Source organism: Carica papaya, chromosome 2, assembly GCF_054855325.1.
Source record: "Carica papaya isolate Zhongbai chromosome 2, ASM5485532v1, whole genome shotgun sequence".
Classification (NCBI taxonomy): Eukaryota; Viridiplantae; Streptophyta; class Magnoliopsida; order Brassicales; family Caricaceae; genus Carica; species Carica papaya.
The window spans coordinates 33,234,597-33,259,675 of NC_142310.1; the positions used below are offsets into that span (position 1 = coordinate 33,234,597).

The 25,079-nt window shown below is 36.7% G+C and overlaps 4 protein-coding genes across 20 annotated transcripts; 1 reads left to right on the top strand and 3 right to left on the bottom strand.

Moving 5' to 3' along the window:
* LOC110810057 (O-glucosyltransferase rumi-like protein (DUF821)) lies at positions 1 to 4,152 on the bottom strand. The gene is made up of 6 exons (XM_022036106.2): positions 3,799 to 4,152; positions 3,106 to 3,698; positions 1,820 to 2,009; positions 1,651 to 1,715; positions 970 to 1,180; positions 1 to 410 (listed from the first exon to the last, which is right to left on the bottom strand). Exons 1-6 carry the CDS (start codon positions 3,901 to 3,903, stop codon positions 93 to 95), a joined length of 1,482 nt encoding a protein of 493 aa, XP_021891798.1. The 5' UTR covers positions 3,904 to 4,152; the 3' UTR covers positions 1 to 92.
* Positions 4,153 to 4,707: 555 nt separating this feature from the next.
* Positions 4,708 to 9,146, bottom strand: LOC110810034 (E3 ubiquitin-protein ligase APD2-like). Its single transcript, XM_088214198.1, has 10 exons — positions 8,641 to 9,146; positions 8,291 to 8,397; positions 8,059 to 8,184; positions 7,831 to 7,927; positions 7,521 to 7,595; positions 7,060 to 7,142; positions 6,356 to 6,502; positions 5,842 to 5,914; positions 5,418 to 5,754; positions 4,708 to 4,987 (listed from the first exon to the last, which is right to left on the bottom strand). Exons 1-10 carry the CDS (start codon positions 8,906 to 8,908, stop codon positions 4,909 to 4,911), a joined length of 1,392 nt encoding a protein of 463 aa, XP_088070324.1. The 5' UTR covers positions 8,909 to 9,146; the 3' UTR covers positions 4,708 to 4,908.
* Positions 9,147 to 9,453: 307 nt separating this feature from the next.
* On the top strand, positions 9,454 to 13,320 carry LOC110823753 (peptidyl-prolyl cis-trans isomerase CYP20-1). The gene is made up of 7 exons (XM_088214199.1): positions 9,454 to 9,601; positions 10,925 to 11,003; positions 11,672 to 11,719; positions 11,808 to 11,831; positions 12,456 to 12,638; positions 12,806 to 12,881; positions 12,957 to 13,320. The coding sequence occupies exons 1-7, from the start codon at positions 9,524 to 9,526 to the stop codon at positions 13,093 to 13,095; spliced, it is 627 nt and encodes a 208-aa protein (XP_088070325.1). The 5' UTR covers positions 9,454 to 9,523; the 3' UTR covers positions 13,096 to 13,320.
* A 1,842-nt stretch (positions 13,321 to 15,162) lies between these two features.
* On the bottom strand, positions 15,163 to 25,029 carry LOC110823747 (protein ELF4-LIKE 1-like). Of its 17 annotated transcripts, XR_015817287.1 has the most exons (7): positions 23,014 to 24,270; positions 22,773 to 22,803; positions 22,441 to 22,500; positions 21,478 to 21,558; positions 16,554 to 21,182; positions 16,377 to 16,475; positions 15,339 to 16,024 (listed from the first exon to the last, which is right to left on the bottom strand). XR_015817287.1 is itself a non-coding variant. In XM_088214200.1 (2 exons), exon 1 carries the CDS (start codon positions 24,707 to 24,709, stop codon positions 24,272 to 24,274), a length of 438 nt encoding a protein of 145 aa, XP_088070326.1. In that variant the 5' UTR covers positions 24,710 to 25,029; the 3' UTR covers positions 23,943 to 23,999; positions 24,253 to 24,271. The 17 variants fall into 17 exon arrangements, 1 of the variants encoding a protein (XP_088070326.1); XR_015817293.1 differs by lacking the exon at positions 15,339 to 16,024 and having other exon boundaries at positions 16,443 to 21,182; positions 23,965 to 23,999; positions 24,116 to 24,270; XR_015817292.1 differs by lacking the exon at positions 15,339 to 16,024 and having other exon boundaries at positions 16,443 to 21,182; positions 23,014 to 23,999; positions 24,116 to 24,270.
* Positions 25,030 to 25,079: the final 50 nt, after the last annotated feature.

Here is a 25,079-nt window from a genome sequence, read left to right on the forward strand (position 1 = left end):
TTATACAAGGAAACTCTAATGCTACAAAATTTTATTCATTTCAAATATTCAACCAGCAAAATTTAGTGTCTGATTTTCAGTCTGTTCTACATCTATACCTGTTCCGTATCTTCAATTACAGTTTTTTTCTGTCGTTTCCAAGTTTGGATAAGAATGCTATCAGCCGGCTGCAGTGAGCATGGAGGAGTTGACGAAGGTTCCACAGTTGATCTTTGCAGAAGTTCCCTCTTCTTCAGGTCAGCAAAGCAAAGAACAGATTCCGTACACGCTTCAAGAGCAGAAGGTGGTCGGGTCGGTTTGAAAGTTTGCAGCTTTGAATACTCCGAGATGAGGTGAAACATGTAATCGTAGATTCGATCCATACTCAAGCTTTCCATTAAAGCCTGTCCTCTTTTGCCAATAGCTTCGGCCTGTTAACCATGCCAATGAATTGCAAGGTTGTACAGTTTAAGGTTGAATCATTCCAATGGAATGAAATATAAATATAAATAAAATAAAAAATGAGATAAAAATTAAATAGAAGTAATATTTATTTGAATTAGGTGTTTTTGCTATTTCTTCATTGACAAGTAAAGATATTAACTCATTATTCTGAAATTATGTAAAGTTAGTTAATCAAGCATAACAAAGTGTAACTAAGGATAGATTCTACTTATAAAATAATTAAGATATGCGATTTGAATGAAAGTAAAATAGTTTTGGATCAAAACAACATGAGAAAAAAATGAATACCATGAACTTTATAGCCACTAGCCAGCAAAGAGTACCAAAAAGGTCTACTAGAAAGCAACGATAGCTCACTCCAACTTTAACAATCAAGACATATAGCAACGTAGATATTAATTAAGAAGCAGAAACCAGATTAACCCAGGACTACAGAAAAGAGCTCAATCAAACTACGACAGCATAGTGGTCAAAGTTATCGTAGATAAAAACTGAATAAGGTAAATGAATATGGAAAATAAATACCTCCATCGGGTTTGCGTTGCCCCAATCAACAGCAGACTTTATAGAATGGCATAAATTATTAGGAGAGACTGGCCAATAATTTGCCTTGGGAATGAGACCCCGGCTAAAGAAATCTTCATATTGTGGAGAAATAATTAGGGTTGTAGAACCACATGAGAGAATATATTTTAAACTCACAGACCAAGCATATCCTTCAGCATAGATCTTGTACCTTCAGTCAGAGATAACCAGGTTAATGACTAAATGTAAAACTGTTAACATTCTAGGTGCTAATACGCATACAAGAACTTACAGGATTAGTGTGACCTTTTTCAGTTCTATCTCCCGAAAGAAATGCATTCAGCATTCCCACAGATAAATATGATTACAAGTTAAAACATCAATGATGCAGGCATGTATATCCATTTGATTCATAAACCAATGGCAGTATCCTATTCGACCTACTAAAAGACGGAATATCATGACAACCATCACTTGAAGTGGGAAATCCAAGTTTAAAATGTTAGATCTCCACTTTCATCTTGTTCGAGTGAGGGAACTCATAACATATAGATCACTCATAATTGATTTCAGCTGGTAGTTGTTAGATAAATTCTTTACTCAGCTAACCAAATAATACAATTGCATACAAAGTTCCAACAAGAATATATTTGGTTACATCATGGGAAGAGTAATGCTCACCGATGATTGCACTGATTGGATAGCTTGGACTGCTCATATCCAGCTTTTGCTTCCTCCTCCCAGTTCTGTTATGCACAAAAAGACATACATCAACAGCTAAAACTGTAGATGTTGAACCAATCTAGTACATCCACATAAAGAAATGGAGAAACTATAATTACAGTTCAACCTGACGCATAATCTGTGCTCTCCACAACCTAGAGTGGTTACAATTCAATAATTCAATTCGGATAGGAGACACAACATCGGGATTTCCCTTCCAGTAAGCACGGGGAATCTTCTTTGACCAGCTTGTTCTTCGAGAAACTTGTTTGATATCTTGAAACTCCTCGTTCCAGGGCCTTAAATTTGTCTCTGACCTGTCAAAAGAATCATTCAAAATAATGCTCAGTATAAGTCAAATTATACCCATTCATGAATTCCATCACACCATACAAGTTGACGATAGAGTTTAACTTGAACAAATTCACCACAATTTATTGACCTTAGTAACTATTACCTCCATTAGTCACTTCTAGGAGTCCCCTTGCAGATACTTGTTAAGTGCCTGAATCAGACATGTCGGAAGTATTTCGACATCCCAGGTGACAATTCAGTCTTAACACTATGTTTGATAAACATTCGAAGGAATAGAGAGGAAAAAAAAGGAAAGTCCTTTTTTTCTCATAACTAAAATTAAAAGGTTAAAGGAAATGAAAGAATTATTCTATTATTTTGTTTGGTTTTGCTTCAGAAAGGAAAGAAAATGATTAGCTATGAGAAAATAGTCAATAATACCCCATACTAATAGAATCAGAAGTTAAGTAGCAAGGATGAAATAGAAAATTCTCTTCTAAAATTTTTAATCCCTCTAATTTCTCTTTTTTCCCTCAATATTGAGGAATAGAAAAACTGAAACTCTAAGGAAAAGGGAAGGATGCTCACCATCCACCTCCTTCCTTTTTTTTTTTTTTTGTTTATCTAAACAGGGGGAAGATGAGCATCCTTTTCTTTCCCCATGCTTTCCTCAATCCAATCACTATGTAAATTTCTTCAGGAGTACCAAGTTCTAGTGCATCACTCTAGCCACCTTTCTCAAGTTTACCATCATGTTTAAGAACTCAATGGAAGAGCAGATTCTTCCCACCGAAAGTTCCAGAAGAGCAGTTCCTTTACTAACGATTAAATAGAAGAGGTCATACATACTCTGAAATAATTGATTGTAACTGATTATGTTAAAAGCTTAATCTATATTAATAATTCAATCTATTATTCATATTCTAATACCCCTACCTACTAAAGCTTGCTAAAGAAAATGCATGGATCAAGCACATATACTTAAATATATCTTGCACAAAATTAATTTAAAAAACTGCAAAAATAGATTCATAGACGAAATTCTAGCTCTAATACTAAGTGAACATTGAAGTTTAACTCAGAAAAAGCAGCAAGAAACTAAGGATCATTAACTCTTACCAACCCCAGAAAGACCAATCAGGAAATGGGATATCAAAATGATCCTCGTTTGTACAGTACCGAAACAGCGGCAACGGGAACGACGCATGCTCAGTCCGATTAACGATGGGCTTATCCATGCAATCAAACATGACATCCACATCAGGCACCATCCCCGGATATCTTCTAAGCAGTTGCAACATGCTCCACACTGTAAACATGGCTCTGCTCTGTACACATGCGTAATAAAAGTCCACGTAAAGCCTGCCAGAAACAATCACCATTCTGAAAGCAGCGTACTGCTTCGCCTCCATCAAGTGCTTCTCCGATATACCCGTCTTCGCCCACGGCTCCAGATCATCATGAATGTACCGGAAAAAATCAGGGCATCGTTGAGCCGATATCTGAGACGATGAGGACCCAGAACGGCCCTGCTCTGTCGTTGACGAGTCGCTGCTCCTGTAGGAACAAGAGAAGTAAGAGCATTGTAAAATCTTGTAAGCCTGCGATCTCTGGGCCTCCTCGTCGACCGCTTTCAGCGGGAAAACATGCCACGGCGTCGGTTCTAAGTTGTGCCCTGCTAGTGTTTTCGTCTGCGATACGAAATCGTCCACCTGTTGGATAAAATTCCACAATGAAACGAGAATTCAGAATTCATCACGATCCATACATATACATAATCATAAAGACAGAAAGAGAGAGAGAGAGAGAGACCTTGTAGAGGAAGAGACCAGTGAGGGAGAAGAAGCAGAGGGCAAGGACGCAAGGGAAGAGATAGGAGGGAGTTCGAGGAGGTGAGTGCTTGTACGGAGGACCCATCGGAAAGCAAAGTGGAAAATTTTGGTCTCCATTTGCTTAAAGGTGGGAGGGTTTGGTGCTGGTCTCTTTGTTTCTCTTCCTTTTCGCTTCTTGTCCAAAGATGGTATCCCTTTTTCCGGACATGACGGGTGTCTTCTTCTTCCTTTTGTGGCATTTTTTTCTACAAATAGGAGGAGCCGAAAGGGATATCGGGCAACCTCACAGAAACTTGAGCTCTCTGAACCTCTCCTCCGATTTGACTTGTTTGTTGCTCAGTCGTCCTTTTGACCATCATTTTCTTCGGTTTGGGCCTACCAGCTGGGCTTAGAAAAGTAAGTAATTTATGGGGACAATATGTAAAAGTCGGGGTTGTGAATTTATTTATATTTCGATAATAATAATAATAAAAAATAGATTTTAAGATATATATTTAGAATCAATTCAGAAATATTATATAATGCATCTACAAATTCATATTTAATTTAATTAAAAAGTATTTTATATGAAATTAAAACAAGATATTTCAAAATTTATCAATGACATATAAAAGATTTTTGCAGAAGGATGATTTATTTTGAAAGTTTAAATGCTCTACAAGTCTTTTTTTTTTTTTTTCCGACTAACTTTATCAATTTTCTTATTTTCTTTGAACATTATCATTGAGAATTTGAACTTACACTCCACGCAAATGAAAAATAATTGATTACTCTAAGTTCATTAATAATAATATTATTATTTGTGGGTTTTTTTCTTTTTCATGTTGTTGGATTGCACAGGTGTCTGGTGGGCTACAATTTTAACTGTGATATGCCAAGATACAAAAAGTTACTAAGAAAATAGATATTTTATTATAAAAAAGCTTATCATTTATTGGTAGTAAAGAGATAAAATTATATAAGTAATTACAAATGCTTTAATTAGTTTTAAAATATCATAGCCCAAGACTTAAGATTACAAATAACTAATCAAAATTGCTACTGAATACTCGTGAATTAATGCTAACGCGTGACTTAAAAAAAGCTGCTTTTAGACTTCAAAGATCTTTCGGACTTTTTTAATCTTCCTTCTGCATATGGGACAAGTACCAGCATGATCTTCTGCAATCCTGTAAATTTCGAAGTATAGTAGTTAGTGAAGTATAGTATATATTATCAATTGAAGCTTTTGAAAAATGGATTCAATTCTTTTATTTACTCTGATGGAAGTATAGGCACATATAAGTTGAGTTTGCATATTGATTTCATCAAATTACCACTGTATATTTTGGTCTATTCTTTTTCTTATTTACAGCTGTAATAACTAGTTTTCTCTCTTTTAGTATAACTATTAGGTTGTAACCTGGGATCTAGAAAGTTTATTTCATGATAACTCTGAATTCTACATATTTTATGGTAAATATTGGTCAGAGAAATCAAACCAAGTAAAGTTTCATTCTATATTATGTCTAATTGCTTGTTTTTGTTGTTAGTCTCAGTGGATTAAAAGGAAAATGAAATATCCAGCATGATCTGTTGCAAGTATATCAGAATATATACCTTCTTCCACAACTAAAGCAGGCAGCACAGTGTCCACAAGGAAGAAAAAAGCAGTCCCTAGAGGCATTAAAGCAGATAACACACTGACGTTTGAGGTTCACATTTTCGCCTTCTTTCAATGCCCTCTCTTCAACTGAATTCATCTTGAATATGTCTTCCACATCTTCTTCATCATGTGATACTGAATCATAAGATGATCCCCTGCTTGAGACATCATCATCTTTGTGCAGAAGTAATGGAGCTTGTTCAGGCCTAATCTCTGTTCCACGTTGTCCATTGGTGGGCTGGAAAATGTCACAGAATTTGAAGGCCAACAACGTGATGATGACCATCATCCCTACAACAGGTGAATATGGCCGATATTAAAATATAAGCCTTTTGTTTTTTCTACTGTGACGAGGAAATAAAAGGAGACAATGATAACCTGATCCAAGGAAATATGAAAGCCATCTGGGTGTGTACGAGACTTTGACATACCAGTAATCATCGAGAGTACCCTGAGAGAAATATGATGTATCCAAACTCAAACACTGAAGTTAAAAGACTCATGGTTAATGACTTAACTGGTAATTTTACTACACGAACTATATAAAGATTTTGTATCAATTACAATTCACGTAGAAAGAAATATCACTATTATATAAGCTGTGAGTATGAGCCCTATAAGCCTCTACGTAGAGAAAGATGTCACAACCAAAAGAACAGGTAGTCAAGAAGAAAATAATAGCTATTAGCAGTCTTCTAGGCTAGTGAGGGTCAATAATTGGGATAAAAGAAGATCCTATCACTTCGTTGACAAGTGTACATGTTGCCAAAAGGAACTCAAGAAACCACCATGATGAAAAGGTTTCCAGTGCTTAATCTAAAATATGAATTTGATTGTGACATTTTTCAAACACAATGAAACTGAATGATTATAGATTATGCCTTTTGATTACCTCTTTTGGAGCTGGAGAGGTTAGGACAGCAGTGTTTGCTCCTAGAAACCGAAGCTTTAAACTACATAACTTGTTACTCAAGGAGCATCTGTAATGTGCCTGAGATATGTTATAGATGACTGCTTTCACTGTGAATTTCAGTTGTACCTGTTCAATGCAGAATATTTGGAGATAAAAAAACTGTGTTAGCTAGCATAAATCTTGCATATCTTCTTCTTTTTTTAACATGTCTCAATAAAAAATCCATAATGGTAGTGTTGATACCAAGTCATCATTACTCGTATTGTTCTTATTGTTGAATTCTGTAGGATTAAAAGAATGAATATAATAATACTGTAACTTCATTGTTAATTTATTAGGAGTTATATTTCTCATTTGGTTAATTTATAGTACTCCTGTTAATACATGCAGATATTAACTCATACAAGAAATAACTTATTCAAAAGGTAAGAATCTTAAGGTATACACAGTACTTATTTGAGATGTATCTCCTATTATTTTAACAGATATTATTTAATCCATCACTAGTTCAATAAAAGTTGAAAAAGGAGGAGTTATAATAAGCTTCTTAATCACGTTAAATTTTTTCTTTATTTGTTTAGTAAGCAGCACAAAGTCTATAAGTTATACAGCTTCAAAGCTCATTTAACAGCATTTAAGATAATTTGAAAACAATACAGAATGGAGTAAACAAGAGCAATTACCTTTACTTCCTCATAGTTGGAATTAGCTACAGCAATATAATAATCATATGTTGTTGAGATCTCCTGTTGGATCTCGCCACTTCCTGAGAAAGAAATCAAATTGATGGAACAAAGTAACATTAAGTGCAAGTCTTAATTTCCTGAAATATGCATGAGAATACAATAAGAATGGATAAAAATCTCAACGGAAGTAGCATTCCAATTCGAACTCATGTACACGTTAAATTACATGTTTTTATGATTTCTCAACTGACAACTGAAAAACACAAATTTGTGAAATTGAAGATATGTAGAATTGAAAACATGAGTGAAGCTAATTACATTATGCATGAAATACGCAACATATAATTAACTTTTACATATAAAATAACTAAGATATAGAAACTGAAAAGGAATAGGATCTGTTTAAACCAACCGCAACATAAAGTGAAGTAAAGATATAAAAGAAAAATGGATTTCACCAGTAATTATGTTCCATGACAGAATGCTACTAGGATAGGAAGGATCATTAATCCACTCAGCAAGGCTCTCTTTACCTGCAGATTCAATAGGCGGAAGAAAATGAATGATGACTGAAAAAGAGGGACTGGAACATCGAAAATGCAACTTAGGCCTAAGGGTATTTTTTATACAAAAGAATCAGTGATTAACCTTTTGCCATTAACAGGTTGAAATTGGCAGAGGAAAGGACAGCAGAACTAGAAAAACAAAGATAGGAGGAGAAAAGAATGATGATCACGGAAAGAATCTAATTAAGAATGAGGAGGTGACCTCGGGCAATGACGAGGAATAAAGTTGAGGACCTTGGAGATATTACATTATAGGAAATATTCACTTCCGAATCATTGTTTAGAAAGAACATCCATTCCTGCAAATTGAGACAATCATAGCTTCTGCACTTTAATTTACTGGACAATGATATATGCAACCTAAATTTCGGGGGGGGGGGGAGCGGGGAATAGAAGACAGAGTGTATAAGATGGAAGAAAAGTTTTTTACCTTGTGAAAATCGAAAGGTAAAGATGCATTATGTGTTTCATTCCAGGAGATTTCGAAGTCCAATGGAGGTGCTCCGTAAAATCCATATAACATAGGTCCAGGCTTTTGCTCATTTATTTCTTCTGCCTTCTCGTTGATTTAAGAGGACGCAATGGGACAATGAGCGACAATTCACAAACACAATAGAAAAGAAGAGAAAACAAGGAGAAGATCAATGAAAGTGAAGACTCACATTTATTGACCGCACAAAGAAAGAGCTAACTTGGATGAGGCGCGAGCTATTTGGACTCAATTGCAAAGTTATAGATCCATAGAAACCGAGAATTAGAGTCATTGACGCTGCCAGTAAGAAATGTTAGGATCACAACCAAGCAAGAGAACAGGGACAAAAACAAAAACATGTCAAATACTAAATCCTTGAACTTAATACTACTGATAAACGAGATACTAGGATCACAAACAAGTAAGAGAACAATGAAAAAGATAATTGGGATAAAGCCACAAACATGTCAAGTGCTAAATCAAAGAGATGCCCTGTTGAACTGAATAGTACTGAGATGAGAGGTAGATGAAGAAACTGACCGAAAAAACAAAACATGACCAGAACAGCACAGCAAGACCAGATATCATCTCTCAGCTCACTCCTTGTGGCATCAGATAACGATATGTTTATACGATATGACACAATTGAACCTTGTTGCCCTTGCTCCTGTTGGTGTCGAAAACCGTCCTGGTTCTCTAGTTCATTGTTTTCTACTTCCTCTTGAACTTGTGAAGTAGAATTTGAAGAAGAAGAAGTAGGAAAAGTGGAAACAAATGGATGTCGGCCATGATCTTCTGCTTCCTCCATTGAAAAGAAAAGGCCAAAGCCAGCGAAGCAGAACGACAGAAAGAATAGAGGATTCTCATAAACCTGAAAGCTCTTCTTTTAAATTGTAGAAGTAATACCTTAAATTGACTTGAAACAGCCATTTGTGACGGAGAGAAATTGGCACCAAGCAGTCCTCCTCTCCTCCTACCTCCTTCTTCATCTTTTTCTTCGAAGGAACGGTAGCTGGTGAAACAATAGTTAGCTAGCCTCCGCTACCGGTTCCTCCCACCAATCAGAAAATGCCACGTCATGGTAAGAGCCCCCTAACTTTGTTGAGGAGGGAAGTATAACTTTCCTAATGGGCTATTTTTCTTGTAATAACTTTTGATTGGGCCCCCCAAATTTAGGGCCCACTAGTATCTGTAAGCCCAACATTCGTCTCGCTCACAGAATTTTCCTCACGAACAGTAATTCCACAAGACTTTGGAGACATCTACGTCAACAAAGACAACGTGGTCCAATCAGAATTCGTAACACTCCACGTGTCTGAAAGTTATTGGCTAACAGCTCAAACAGTAGACAGTATATAAACACTATTTCCACCTCAACCAGCTAAAACCATATCGATCATCAGTCAGAAGGTACTCTCAAGAAATGGCGAGGTCAAGCAGTTTGTTCTCCCTCACTCTGTTATGGTTTCTGGCACTTTTTGGAACCCTAACCCTAATCCAGGTAAAGCTATTTGATTACTCAATTATTTCGTTCATGCTGTTCATAGTATTATATTATCCACTTTAGTCATAAAATCTTCGATCTACTAAAAAAATGTCAGTGTCTCGTATTTATTTGCTGGATCTTTCAGGATCTTATCCTCGGTTATTTTCTTTTTGTGAATTTTCAAATTTCATCCTCTTTCAATTTCTTTTCTCCGATTGTGGGATCTACGATTCGAGAAGGACATCATAAGCTTATGCTGATTCAATCAAGATTATGCTTCAGAGTGATCATTTTTGTCTTTTAGTTATTGTTTCTTGTGAATCACAGCACTTGCGATAATTTAATTTCTGTAGTGATCTGGAATGTTCTGTATTAGTTTGATTAATCTGTTGGTGATTCGGTGATGACAGAATATTAATTGATTGTTATGATATATATCTTATATCATGTTAAGGAATTAATAAATAAATGGAGAAGTAAGGAGTCCCAGAAAAGGGAGTTCTGGGTCAAGTACGTAAAATGGAGGTGGATTGTGTACTATATGGATTCTGTATTATTACTTGGTTATCTACAAACTAACTATGACCAGTACCGATTACCTTTAGGTTTTTCCTGCTTAGTAGATTTGGACGCTGTTTGGCTTAGCTTGAAACCAAAAATTGTGTCTAGCTTATAGGTTTGAGTTACTTATTAGGATAAAGTTATTTGCACTTCACTTGGTTGGAAGTATGTTCATAAACTGTTCAATTAAAAATTATTGATTTGATCTAAAGTATGTCCGTAAATTATCAATTAAAAAGTAAATTGATAATAAAAATATTCTAATATTTGAGGCAGGAATCCATTTGAAACTATACAATTATTTTAATTATGAAAGTGTAAATTGAGCTCTTCAAAAATTTTAAGTGAAATTGAGACAGTACATTTTGATTTCATGTCAAATATATTGTATTAATTTCACTTGAAATTGTCTAGTTACTCCTTTTTAATCATTTTATGAATGATCCTTAACGTTGGTGTTTTTAAATGAATTTCGTAGACAAAGTTTATTCATTCTAAAAGTTGCCTTAAATCATTGAAGTTGGATGATAATATTATTATTTACTTATGTTATATTTCATAAAATCATTAGTTCTATAAATAAGAGCAACATCCTCCAACTTTCATAAAATTCTATTGTCAGAATCTTTTATTATGGTTTTAAATTTTTAAACTCTTTATTACCATATACAAGTTTTTAAGAAGTTCATAAACTCCCTAGACAATGTAGTGGTAATTGATTTACCATTTTAGGTTGTTTATGTTTATGTTCTTGATCACAAATTGATTTATTTTCAGGCAAAGAAGTCCAACGAGGATTTGAAGGAAATTACTAACAAGGTTTACTTTGATATTGAGATTGATGGAAAACCTGCTGGTATGCTTTTACTAATCCCATTTTTAGGATGTGAAACCATATGTTATCTGGAATCTAAATGGACTTGCGCTGGGGTTTTGGTAGGAATATGATAAGAAGTATGCAAGCTTTGCTTCAAACGAAATGCTCTCTGAATTAATGCAGTCATATTCTTGTGAAAAAAATCTTCGGAGAGTTAAGTTGTATTTTTTTTTTTCATTTAGTGGCAAAGCTACTGAGTAATCTGAGGATTGAACCCCAAACCAATGCCTCACCCAAGCATAAGGGGAGTTTTTTTGTATTTGATGTAGGAGAATATTTTTTAGTTCATTTTTTATATACGTAAACATGTGTGTATGCATGTAGTTGAAAGTAAAGTTTGTTAAAGTACGGCATGATTTCGAAATAACTAAATGCTTCTATACACGCATATACAAATTTGTATTTAAATATATGCATATTTGTTCATAGGAAATAAGAACTAGAAAATATTTTCATAAAGCAATCTCGGTTTTGGTCTTCTGTTATTTGGATAAGTTTTGAGTCCTACAACCCTCAACATTAAATTCCTCAGTAGATAAAAGAAAATTTTTTATTTTGTTAATAAAATCTTGGTTCTTTGCTTGCCTAACATTATCTGTAACTCTAGACTTGTCAATCACCTATATGGTTTAACATGTTTTATTCAGGTCGTATTGTCATGGGACTTTTTGGGAAGACCGTCCCAAAAACTGTAGGTATGCAAATATAACTTGTATGCAACATATTTGACTTTTTGATCTTCATTCATTGCGTGACTAATTGTCTTAACATGTTTACATGCAGAAAATTTCCGAGCCTTGTGCACAGGTAAAATGGTGATCGGATATTTAATCCTCTTGTTCTAGAATCGTCTCTCTTTTTTAATGTTAACTACTAAGCTGCTAATTATTATGTCCAATTCAAAGTGCCTAATTCATGGAATATGAATATAGCAGATATGAGATAATTTAGATTGTGATTGTTATTTATATTGGTTTTAAACCTGATAGTAATTTCATTTTGAATTCCATGTTTAGACTGGTTTTCGACTGGATAAGATCAGAGATCTATTTCAAAAAGAAAATTTCAGATAGAAAATAATTAGTTCAATTGTGAATAAGAAAAATATAATCTAATTCTATCCAGAGACCAGAATGATATAAGTATAACCTTGTTGCCATCACACACTGTTAGAGCCATAATTAATAGTTTCACCTCTTAGGATAATCTTTTGTGCCTTGATAAAATCTCACACTAAAAAGACCTAGATCTGTAGCACAAACAGTCAGTCACTTCTCTCCATGCTAGTGGGTTGGTAAGATTTAGGACTTTGATTCGGTTACTTCTTTACCTATTTAGCTTCCCTGATTTATCTTAAAAAACTTTGAAACATAGTTTCATGGAGGTAGGATCTCCTTTTCTCCTTGTTATACATGTTCTTTATTGTTTCAGGAGAGAAAGGCATCGGGAAGAATGGAAAACCTCTTCATTACAAGGGAAGCACATTGCACAGAATTATTCCAAGCTTTATGATCCAAGGAGGTGACTTTACTCATGGTAATGGAATGGGTGGAGAATCAATTTACGGCGAGAAGTTTGCTGATGAGAATTTCAAATTGAAGCATACTGGACCAGGTAACCACTACCGTTCTTAGTGACTGGGAAAGTTACTTGGTAGCTTGATAGGTTGAGTCTCTTTACCTCAACTAATTTTTTAATTATAAACTATTTAAGTTATACTGTAAACAAGAAAAATAATAACTGCACAAGCTTAGCCAGCATTAACATTTTTCCTTGTGCAGGGCTGTTGTCCATGGCAAACGCTGGCAAAGACACAAATGGTTCGCAATTCTTCATTACAACTGTGACAACTAGCTGGTAATTAATGTGATGGCTTCTCATTCTGTTACTCAAATTTGAGTAATCAGGCACTTAATTTAGTTTTGTAAACAGGTTGGATGGCAGACATGTTGTGTTTGGCAAGGTGGTGTCTGGAATGGACGTGGTTTACAAGGTTGAAGCCGAAGGCAGGCAGAGTGGCACACCCAAGAGCAAAGTTGTGATTGCTGACAGCGGCGAGCTTCCACTCTGATGTAATTGTTGGTATTTTCTCTCCCAACACAATAGTGATAAAGGCCTGCATAGCAACTTTGGAGATTAACTTAGTTATGTGCTGAGTGGTTCTTTCACTTTCCGATGGAATTTTCATGTGGTATTTTGAGTTCTCTGCATCACAAGACAACCACTGATATTTTATCCAAGATCTTTTTTAAAAAAAAAAAAAAAAAATCTATGAATTAGAAGTTTTATATCGTAATTGAACAGGGTCATTCCGTTGTAACTGGATCTGTTCAAACTTTGAGCGGGGCTTCATTTTTGAAGTTGTAATATATGAGAATTACAAGATCTTAAACAAAGAATTAAACCATGGAAAATGTCGATTGAATTTCATGGAACTAGAAAATTTAGCCACACGGAATTTATCTCCACCGCCTTCTCAACAAGACAACAGTTACAGCTTAAGATACATACAGCCATCTTTGACGTAGTAGACGTCAGCATGCATCATGGAATTATGTCAAGTTGCTACGATTTTCAGAAATTAGGTTGCCACTAACCAGGAGTTGAACGATCAAAAGGCTTTCCGAGGGCAACTTGTAGAGTAGGATTGTTATAATGCTAATATAATACTAGGATCCCAGTTCCCTCTATGGCAACGTCTAAATGCTCCACAAAGTTAAAAAAAAAAATAAGTGACGTATAACATGGATTTAAAAATAAGTGAATGGAGGCAAGCGATGGAAGTCAGAAATAGAGGAAATCTGCAGCATAGGCAAAATTCATTAGACTCGTGTTTGTGGCAAACTCCAGAGTCTGGGTTTTGGAAGTGTAATGTTTACCGTACAGTTTCCGCACCAGTTTCTGAGCGGGGTATGGTGCAATCACCCGGGACTCCTCCCCAGGAAATGTGTTGGTCGATTTTTTAAGAGTGTCGGACAGCCTTATTTAGCAGAATTGCTTGGCTGCCAGAATATCTAGCCATATATAATCTCTAATATCCGGAGACAAGGAATCTTGAAGGTGGATACTCAGATGGTGAAATATACTTTATTATCCAGATATAAAGATACTTCTGAGTTAGGTTTCATTATAGAAGATTGCAGAGCTTTGTTGGATCTTAAATTTGATGTATCTATCAACTGGGTTAGAAGGTAAGATATCTTAGTAGCTCATCAAATCGTTAGAACTGCTCGTTTCTATCCTTACTTTCACGTATGGGAGAACTTACCTCTCAATATTGCTGTATTGCTTTCTTGAGACGTGATGAAATTAGTTATTATTTTTTTTTTAAATAAAATTTGATTATTTATTACAAAGTGAACCACTACATACAATAAAAAACTAAAATTCATCTTGTTTAAGGACATACAACAATGAATCAAGGTGTCAAAAACATTAGAAAAATAGCTTGATAGGCTCCATGAAAACTATTTACTATAAGGTGAACCACTACATACAATAAGAAACTAGAATCCATCTTATCTAATGACATACAACAATGAATCTTGAATGTGTCAAAAACAACAGAAAATAGTTTGATAGGCTCCATGGAAACTATTTACCATAAGGTGAACCACTACATACAATAAGAAACTAGAATCCATCTTATTTAATGACATACAAAAATGAATCTTAAATGTGTCAAAAACAAAAGAAAATAGCTTGATAGACTCCATGAAAACTATTTACTATAAGGTGAACCACTACATACAATAAGAATCTAGAATCCATGGAAAGAAAAGAGAAGTCGAACCAGATGATCCTTCTTTTAATGTTGGTTCCTTATACCTAACCCCAAACAAATTTGTAAGTAACAAATAACAAAATCATCACTCATCTCCCCTGCAAACCCATGAGCGACATTCATAGTCATCCTCAATCATGATAATCACTTCAAAATTCTCACAAAATTTTTTAGCATCTCCTCACCTCCTCTGCCATCCCCACTCTACCTCACCAGGAACCGCATATGCCATAAGAAGAATTTAACCACAAAATAACTAGTCCATTAGACTGAAACTCTTCAAACTAAGAGAAAAAGGATTAAGAGAAAGCAATAGCAAGATGTCATACTACAATTCTTATAATGACTCGGAACTTAAAAATAAATAAAATTATAAATTGAATGCGAAAGTGGAATAATAGAATTAAGATTTACATTGCTTACACAATAGTTTTAAATATCCAATAGAGATACGAGAAAGTCCATTCTAAAAGAACAAACGAAAATTAAAGAAATAAATAAAAAGTAAACAACTGAGTATCTTAGCACGATTTTCACTAGCTTTTGAAGGAGTCTGGATGGTAAACTATTCACAACCTTCTTCTTGATCTGGATCTGGGTTTTAGTTCTCTCAATCTGAAATACTTAATGAAGGGGTGAACTACATTAATCTAATAAGAATATCACATTACTCACCGATACAGAAATGAAGGTTGGTAAAAATCATAAACAACCAATGGAGCTCTTAAATTAAATAAATTTATTTATCATAAATAAAATCATTTATTGCATACTTACCGTAGCAAGATTTCGAAAACCGTCCTATATAGACAATAACACAAACAATATCATAATTTCATATTCAAGTGGCTAGAATAACAACTTTCCATTTTTATTTGCTTACTGGTATCCCTGAGAATCTATAGGGATGTCCCACTACGCATGAATCCATAACAAAACTAGTCGACTAACTGGTCGTCCCTCTACCATGTCCAATATGAGCGCCAAAAGTATCATCCCTCAATACATCGTCCAATATAAGAGTGAATCGGGTCGTCCCTATACCCCGTTCGGTATGAGCACTAAAAGTACCATCCCCAAATACATCATCCGATATGAGGGTGAATCTGCCCGTCTCCATCCGGTATGAACACCAAAAATATCATTTCTTGATATCTCGTCCGGTATGAGGTAACGCTCACAGTAGGTTTCTCTATGTACCAAGTCCGTGCACCATCTCCCAGGATATCCAATAAGACAACCGTTTCATTAATTCACTTAACCAAACAATTTTCTATTTACATTTAATTTTCAATTTCACAATTTAACTGTAAATCACATAAGACAAATAATACATATATAAAGAAAACACAACTGAATCATCTTACTAATTCTAGTGTATTATTATGCATTTAAAACTGTAAAATCAAATAATCAGTTAAAACAAGACAAACAGTAATAAATAACTGATTCCGCCTCTATTAGTAACATGTAATTAATTATCAAAATTTTTTAAATTACGCAAAATACCATATTATTTATAATTAAGTTTCAATTTCATAACATGGAGTAAGGTGAGAGATTCTTACCTGAATCGATGTCCGAAACATTGAACTTTCTACTGCGCCTATTAGCGGTCCCCGAGTTTTCTGAATTTTTTTGCAGATGTTAAAACACACTTCACATAGCTAAAAATACAACAAAAAACCCAAAATCAGTGTTTAAAACTTTTTTCGGCCAATTTCGGAATTCCGACATGGTGGTACCATTGCTCGCGGTGGCAGTTTGCCTTGGCCTGACCATTTTCGGCCAATTTTGGCGGATTTAGCCCAGTTTTATATTCATCCCTGTGAGAAAACACGTTAAACGACATCGGTTGGCCAAAAAAAAATTGAAAAATAAAAACTTATCGACGGCAAAATTTTTCGATGCAGTGGCTCCGCCGGTTCACATTCGCGGTTGGGTGTTTTTCGTTGGTCAACCTGTAGAAAACAGAAAGGTAAACACAATAGTAAAAAAATCGTACGAAGCGAAAAACGGGAAGGAACTCATCGAAGACGATTTTTGATTTTTTCCGCGGCGGCGGCACCGGGCTTTACCCACGGTTTTCGGCTTGTCCAGTGTTCCTTTTGCTCCAATTTGGGCATGAAGATGTTCAAAATCAAATTATAAGCGAATAAGAGAATTTTAACTTTTTTTGTGATCAGAGATGGCTCCGGCGCTGCAACGGGCGGCAGTCGGCTCCCTTATCCAGCGACTGGTTCTTCTTCTCCGACAGGAGGCTGGCGGCTAGGATTTGGGTTCAATGTGAAGTGAGATATTTACAATCGTCTTTCTTAAATTTGGGCCGTTCATCACGTTTGATATCGACCTCGATCGCGTTTTAAGAGAAAATAAATCTGGACCGTTCATTGCGATTTGATCTCGACCATATGATCGGGTTTAAAGAGTGAATGAATCTGGACCGTTCATTGCATTTAATCGCGACCGTCCGATCACACCTGATGAGGGAACGCATCCTGATCATCCAATCGCGGGCACGCGAATTGCCAGCGTCGCCTCCCGTGTGGCGCCGAGTAAGTATGTCTTGCCACGCAGCGTGCTCCAGTTCGTCGAGGCTGCTGACTGGGCAGTCCTCCATGACACATTTTTTTTAATTGCGTTTTGACCTCCAATTTCTGATTTTTCTTTCAAAATTACTCTACGAACCCAATTTTTCACCAATTTGCCCAAAAATTATTTTCAATTTCATCATCCAACTATTTTTTTCTAATTTTATATTAAATAAAAAATTATAAATTTAAAAATTATATTTATATATATTTTTTTTTAATTTTAAAATTAATCACTGACCAAATTTCAGGCTCGGGTATTACATTTCTCCCCTCTTAAAAGAAATTTAGTTTCTCAAATTTGTCCATCTCTCATTCAATCAAAAAGTTGGGAATACTGGGCTCAAGTCTGATTCTATCTCCCATGTGGCCTCTCTTTGTGTGTGATTCTGCTATAGGACCTTAACGAAGGAAATCTCTCGGTTGCAAAGTACTCTACTCATTCAGTACATAATACTCACCGGTACCTCCTCATAGGACAGATCCTCCTGGAGTGAAAGGGGCTCGTGGGCCAAAACGTGAGAGAGGTGTAAGTTGTACTTACGTAGCATGGATACATGAAACACATTATGAACTCTAGATAGTTCTGAAGGTAGTGTTAGTCTGTATGCAGCGGTGCCAATTTTGTCTAAGATTTCAAATAACCCAATAAACCGGGGATTTAGTTTCCCCCTCTTGTTAAACATACTGATTCCCTTTAAATGAGTGACCTTAAGGAACACTCGATTACCTTTCTCAAATTCAAAATCCCTCATCCGGGTGTCCGCATAACTCTTCTGCCTGCTCTGAGCCGTCTGGATGTTCTTCCTAATTTTAACTATTTTAGCTGCAGTCTCCTCCACAAGATCTGGACCGAACAATTTTCTATCACCCACCTATTCCCAACAGATCGGTGATCTGCATGGGCGGCCATATAATGCCTCGTACGGAGTCATACCGATACTTGCTTGGTAGCTGTTATTGTAGATGAACTCTATTAGGGATAAATGATCATCCCAATGATTCTCGAAGTCAAGAACACAAGCTTGGAGCATATCCTCCAGTGTGCGGATCATCCTTTCTGATTGTCCATCGGTCTGAATGTGAAATGCAGTACTAAATGACAGTTTCATTCCCATGGCTTGCTGAAAACTAGATCAGAACGGAGAAGTGAACTTGGGGTTCCTGTCGGATACTACTATCACTGACACTCTATGTAACCTGACTATCTCCCGGATATACATTCTTGTTATCTTGTCTAAGGAGTCAGTCATCTTGATGACTAAGAAGTGGAAAGACTTGGTGAGTCGGTCAACAATTATCCAAATGGCATCATGTCCCGAGCATGCCCTAGATAATCTTGTCACGAAATCTATTGTTATATGCTTCCACTTCCACTCCAGAATCAGTAGTGGCTGAAGTAGCTCGTTTGAACGTTAATACTCTGCCTTGACTTGCTGACACACCAGATACTTGAAAACAAAGTCAGCTACCTCTTTTTTCATCCCATTCCACCAAAACCGGGATTGCATACTTTGATACATTTTAGTGCTTTCAGAATGCATGACAAACTTTGAGCTATGAGCCTCATCTCTCATAATGTCCCCTTTCAGTTCACTATCACATAGAACACACACCCTATCCTGAAATCTAAGCAACCCATCGGTAGAGACTCAAAATTCTGTATTTACTCAATATTCTGCATCTTTCTTGAGGGCTACTAGGGTGGAATCGGCGGATTGGGCTTCCTTTATTCTCTTGATCAACTCAAGTTGAATAGTCAGGTGGACCAAACATGTAACTCTCTTTAGATCTTGAAGTTGTATCTGTTGTGCGACCCCTATTACCTTGCATTCTGAAACCATTAGGTGAGCTAATATACCTCACTTTTTTAGTTGAGTGCGTTGACTACCACGTTGCCCTTACCCGGATGATAGAAGATGTTGCAATCGTAGTTCTTGAGAAGTTCTATCCATCATCTTTGACGCATGTTGAAATTCTTTTGAGTGAATGTGTTTCAAGCTCCCCATACAAATAATGGCGCCAAGTCTTCAAGGTGTGAATAATCGCAGTAAATTTTAAGTCACAAGTGAGTTAGTTTTTCCCATGACTTTTCAACTGCCCGAACTCATAAACTATGACCTTCCCATACTGCATCAGAACATAACTCAACCCCAGATAGGAGGCATCACTATAAACTGTATATCTACCTATCCCACTCGGCAAGGCTAACACAGGTGCAGTAGTCAACCGCTTATTTAGTTATGAAAAGTTCATTTCACAGTTCTCGTTCAACTCAAACTTGATGTTCTTCTTTGTGAGCCGAGTTAAAGGAGCAACTACACTAGAAAATCTTTCCACAAACGTGCGATAATAACCTACTATCCCCAAAAAAACTATGAATTTCTTGACCGATGTCAATTTCTCCCAATCGAGCATTGCTTCAACTTTTTCGGAGTTCACTAACACTCCATCCTCTGATATAATGTGCCATACGAAAATAGTCTGCTCAAACCAGAACCCACATTTACTCAATTTTGCATACAACTTCTTTTCTCTAAAAATCTGCAAAACCTGAGTCAGATGGTGAGCGTGTTCTTCTCTGCTTTTTGAATAAACTAGGATATCATCGATAAATATAATGACGAATTGATCCAGTAATTGTCTGAAAACTCGGTTCATCAAATCCATGAAGATGGCTGGTGCGTTAGTTAATTCAAACGACATAACTAGGAACTCATAGTGTCCGTACCTGCTTCGGAAAGCCATCTTGGGAATATCTTCTGCCTTGATTTTTACCTGATGGTAACCTGAACGCAGATCTATTTTGGAGAAAACTTGCGCCCCGTGTAACTGATCAAAAAAGTCATTGATCTTGAAGGGAATACTTGTTCTTGATCGTGACCATGTTTAATCCCCTGTAGTCAATACATAACCTTAATGTTCTATCTCTCATTCCTTATAAATGGGACTCCAGCACTTCAAGGAGAAACACGGTGTCGGATGAACCCACTGTCTTGTAATTTCTTGATCTATTTCCTCGACTCTTCCATTTCTACATGATTCCTTCGGTAAGAAAAAACTGAGATAGGTTGTGTGTCAGATTGAAAGTCTATGGTGAACTCAACTTCCTTGTCTACTGGTGATCTGGGAGGTTCATCAGGAAACACATCCGGAAACTCTTGAACTATCGGGATCTCTTGAATACAAATTTTTTTCTTAAGTTGTGATATTGTAGAGAAAACAACAATGTTAAAGCACTATGTACTAAGACATTTGTTAGAGGAGAATAATATTCGAAACTTTTATTACCTTGTAAATGACTCTTTGTTAGGAGGCTTAAATACAATTTTTCTCGTGAAGACAATCAACGGTGGCGTGATATGTCACTAACCAGTTCATTCTTGAAAATACATTAACGTTCCCCGTGTCAATCTCTATAAGGTTCATCATGGGTGAAACCGAGTCCTGTGGAAGAGGGGTCAGATGTTGCTGGGGAGGGACCGGGTGGCCCTGTAATGGTGCCGGATGATACAGTGGGGGCTCCGAATTGTATTATGACGGTGTCAGATTATACGACGGAGGAGCAGGGTTGCATCGAGGTGGCTCAGGATCCTACCGCTGCAAGGGTGGCTCAACTTGTAGCACTGGATGAGGGTCAGGTAGCTCCCTTCTTTTCTCCCGGGCCTGCTGGGCAGCGATGAGTCTCTCCACCATTTCAAAAGTCGGTCAACATCCTCTCGAAGCGAACCCTCCCAGACTGCTCGATTTAGTGGGGGTCTTCCTCTCCTCATCTATCTGTACCTGCATTTTACAAGGACTAGTTGAATAATAATTCATTTTTTTGGTGTTTCCTAAGATTTTTGTGTAAGAAATGGTTCCAATGAACGCGACTCTGATACCAACTGTAACGACCCGGAACTTAAAAGAAAATAAAATCATAAATTAAATGCGGAAGCGGAATAATAGAGTTAGAGTTTACATTTCTTACACAATAGTTTTAAACACCCAATAGGGTTACGGAAAAGTCTCTTCTACAAAAACAAACGAAAATCAAAGAAATAAACGAAAAGTAAACAACTGAGCATCTTATGACGACCTTCATTAGTTTTTGAAGGAGTCCGGGTGGTGAACTATTCACAACTCTTTTGATCGGGATCTGGATCTTAGTCTTCTTAATCTGAAATAGTTGATGAAGAGGTGAGCTACACTAACCTAATAAGAATATCACACTACTCACCGATACAGAAATGAAAGTTGATAAAAATTATAAAACAACTAATGGAGCTCTTAAATTAAGTAAATTCATTTATCATAAATAAAACTATTTATTGCATATTTACCGTAGTGATATTTCGAAAATCGCCCTATAGAGCTAATAACACAAACAACATCATAATCTCATATTCAAGTGACCAAAACAACAACTTTTCATTTTTATTTGCTTATTGGTATTCCTATGGATTCATAGGGATGTCCCATTACGTGTGAACCCATAACAAAACTGGTCAACTAACTGACCATCCCCATACCCAATCCGGTATGAACACCAAAAGTACCATCCCTCAATACCTCGTATGGTATGAGGGTGAATCGAGTCGTCCCAATACCTCGTCCGGTATGAGCGCCAAAAATACCATTCCTCGATACCCTGTTCGGTATGAGGTAACAATCACGGTAGGGTTCCCTGTGTACCCGGTCCGTCCACCATCTCCAATAATATTTAGTAAGACAACAGTTTCATTAATTCATTTAACCAAACGATTTTCCGTTTACATTTAATTTTCAGTTTCACAATTTAATTGTAAATCACGCAAGACAAACAATACATGCATCAAGGAAATACAACTGAATCATCTTACCAATTCTAGTGTATTATCATGCATTTAAAACTGTAAGATCAAACAATAAGTTAAAACATGACAAACAGTAATAAATACCAGTTCCGACTCCATTAGTAACATATAATTAGTTATCGAAGTTTTTTGAATTAAGTAAAATACCGTATTATTCATAATTAGACTTTAAATCCATAACAGGAAGTAAGGTGAGTGATTCTTACCCGAATCGGTGTTCGAAATACTGAACTTTCTACTGCGCCTACTAGTGCTTTTCGAGTTTCCTGAATTTTAATGCAGAGATTAAAACACGTTTTACGTATCTAAAAATACCCCAAAAAATTCAAAATCGATGTTAAAATCTTTTCTAGTCAATTTTGAAATTCTGACACGACGACACCGTCGCCCGCGGCAACAATTTGCCTCGATCTGACCATTTTTGGCAGGTTTCGACTGGTTTTATATCCATCCCTGCGAAAAAACACGTTAGGGGGCATTGGTTGGCCCAAAAAAATCGAAAAAAAATTTTTCCAATGCGGCGGCTCCACCGACTCACCTTCGCGACTGAGTATTTTTCTTTGGTCAACCTGTAGAAAATAAAACGGTGAACACAATGGTGAGAACATCGTACGAAACGAAAAACAGAAACGAGCTCATCAGAGTTGATTTTTTATTTTTCCCGCGACGGCGGTACCGGACTTTACTCGCGATTTTCGGCTCACCCGCGGTTCCTTTTGCTCCGATTTGACCATGTGGGTATTCAAAATCAAATTCCGAACGAATAGGAGAATTTTTACCTTTTTGACAGTCGGAGTTGTCTCCAGTGCGGCGGCGAGCAACGGTAGACTCCCTTATCTGGTGACTGGTTCTTCTTCTCTGACAGGAGGCTGGCGGCTAAGGTTTGGGTTCGGAGTGAAGTGAGATATTTATATTCGTCTACTTTAAATTTAGACCGTTAATCGCGTTTGATCTCGACCATCCGATCGCGTTAAAAGAAAAAATGACTCTGAACCGTTTATCGCGATTTGATCTTGACCATACGATCGCGTTTAAAGAAAAAATGAATATGAACCATTCATCGTGTTTAACCGCGACTGTCTGATCGCACCTGAAGAGAAAACGGATCCGGACCGTCCACGCGCACAAGAACGCATCTGGATCGTCCGATTGCGGGCACGCGGATTGCCAATGTGAACTCCCGCGTGGCACTGAGTAAGCGTACCTTACCATGCGGCGCACTCCGGTTCGTCAGGACTGCTGACTAGGCGGTCTTACGTGACATTTTTTTTTAATTACGTTTGGACCATCAATTTTCAATTTTTATTTTAAAAATACATCGCAAATCCAAATTTTTACCTATTTTCTCAAAATTATTTTCAATTTCATACTTCACATATTTTTTTCTAATTTTATATTAAATAAAAATTTATAAATTTAAAAATTATATTTTTATATATATATTTTTTTTAATTTTAAAATTAATTTCGGTCAAAATTTTGAATCCCATTATTACAATTCTAATATTAATCTCATCACCTCACCTCATCACCTGATTCTAAGCATCTTATGCAAAGACAGATCAAGTCCACAAAATCACAGTTTGAACAAATATTAATGTAAGCCACAGGTCAATTGATTGGACTTTGTTTGGAAGAACAACGTAATTGATCGGTCAATAAACTAAAATGTAGTTAGAAAAATCGAAAGAGGCAAAAGGAAACCAAAATTAGCACACGGAACATAAATACCTTATTACGTCAAGAAGTCCTCCAGCCGCAGAATTCTATAAGAAACAATAACAACAAATACCAAATGTTAAACCACTGAATAATCGTCGCCACTCCTCCCGACCTAAACTTCGAAACCAGCTACTAAACAGAAACAAACAAACAAACAAACCTGACACGAAACAGAGAAAACAATGACTGGATTGTTTCCTCAACAAAAACTGACGCAGAAACAGATCCTAAAGCCAGCAACCAAATCCTCAATTATTTATTTTTTATTTAATCAACGAGAAAGATGATCGGAATTACTAGAAATGCCACCGAGCGATTAGGAGCCTTGACTCTGAGCTGCAGTCTCGTCCTTAATCCTCCGTTGACGGACAATACTCGAGAAATTCACCGATAAATCGGAGTAAAGAGAGAGTACCTTCGAGATATTGCCGTTAATTTCGCGAATCAAGGCCGGATTCTTGGCCAGGTTTTCGGAGATCAATGACCGGTGATTCTCGTTCACCATCTGAATTAGCTCTCTGTTCTGATCCAGCACGGCTTGCACCTGCTTAAAGCTCTTGCTTAGCAAGCCCCAGACCTCCGTGTCATACTCCTCCTCCTCTTCCTCGTCCTCTGTATCACCTCCTCCATTTTTCTCCTCCTCGTCGCGTCGCTTCTTCTTTCGTCGGTTTCTTCCACTGAGATATTGAGTTTTTGTGGTGCTGTCCTCCTCCATGACAGAGTCCACCGCTGAGGAGTCAAGGCTCCCGCTCATACAACATACATGTGAAAATATCCGTAGACTCTCTCTCTAGGTTTTGTTTTCTCTCTCTATAAAATTTTCCACGAAAGAAGTTTGAGAGCGAAGAAAAAAGAAAGAAAAAAGAAAAAAAAATCTGAAACAACAACGACGATGTATTCGCTAATTGGCATATATATATATATATATGTTGCGGTGACTCAGAAAACGGGCGGGCACCGAGTCAACCGACTCAGAAAAGCGGTTCTCGGGGGTAAGGAGGACGGCTGTGACTCTTAGAGTTGGTGACAGAAGAGTCATGAGCGTGGGAACGAACCGGGTTGGTTGTTTTGAGTGTTTTGATTGGACTGTCAGGGAGGCGGTGGGTGACCGTTTGGTGTGAATT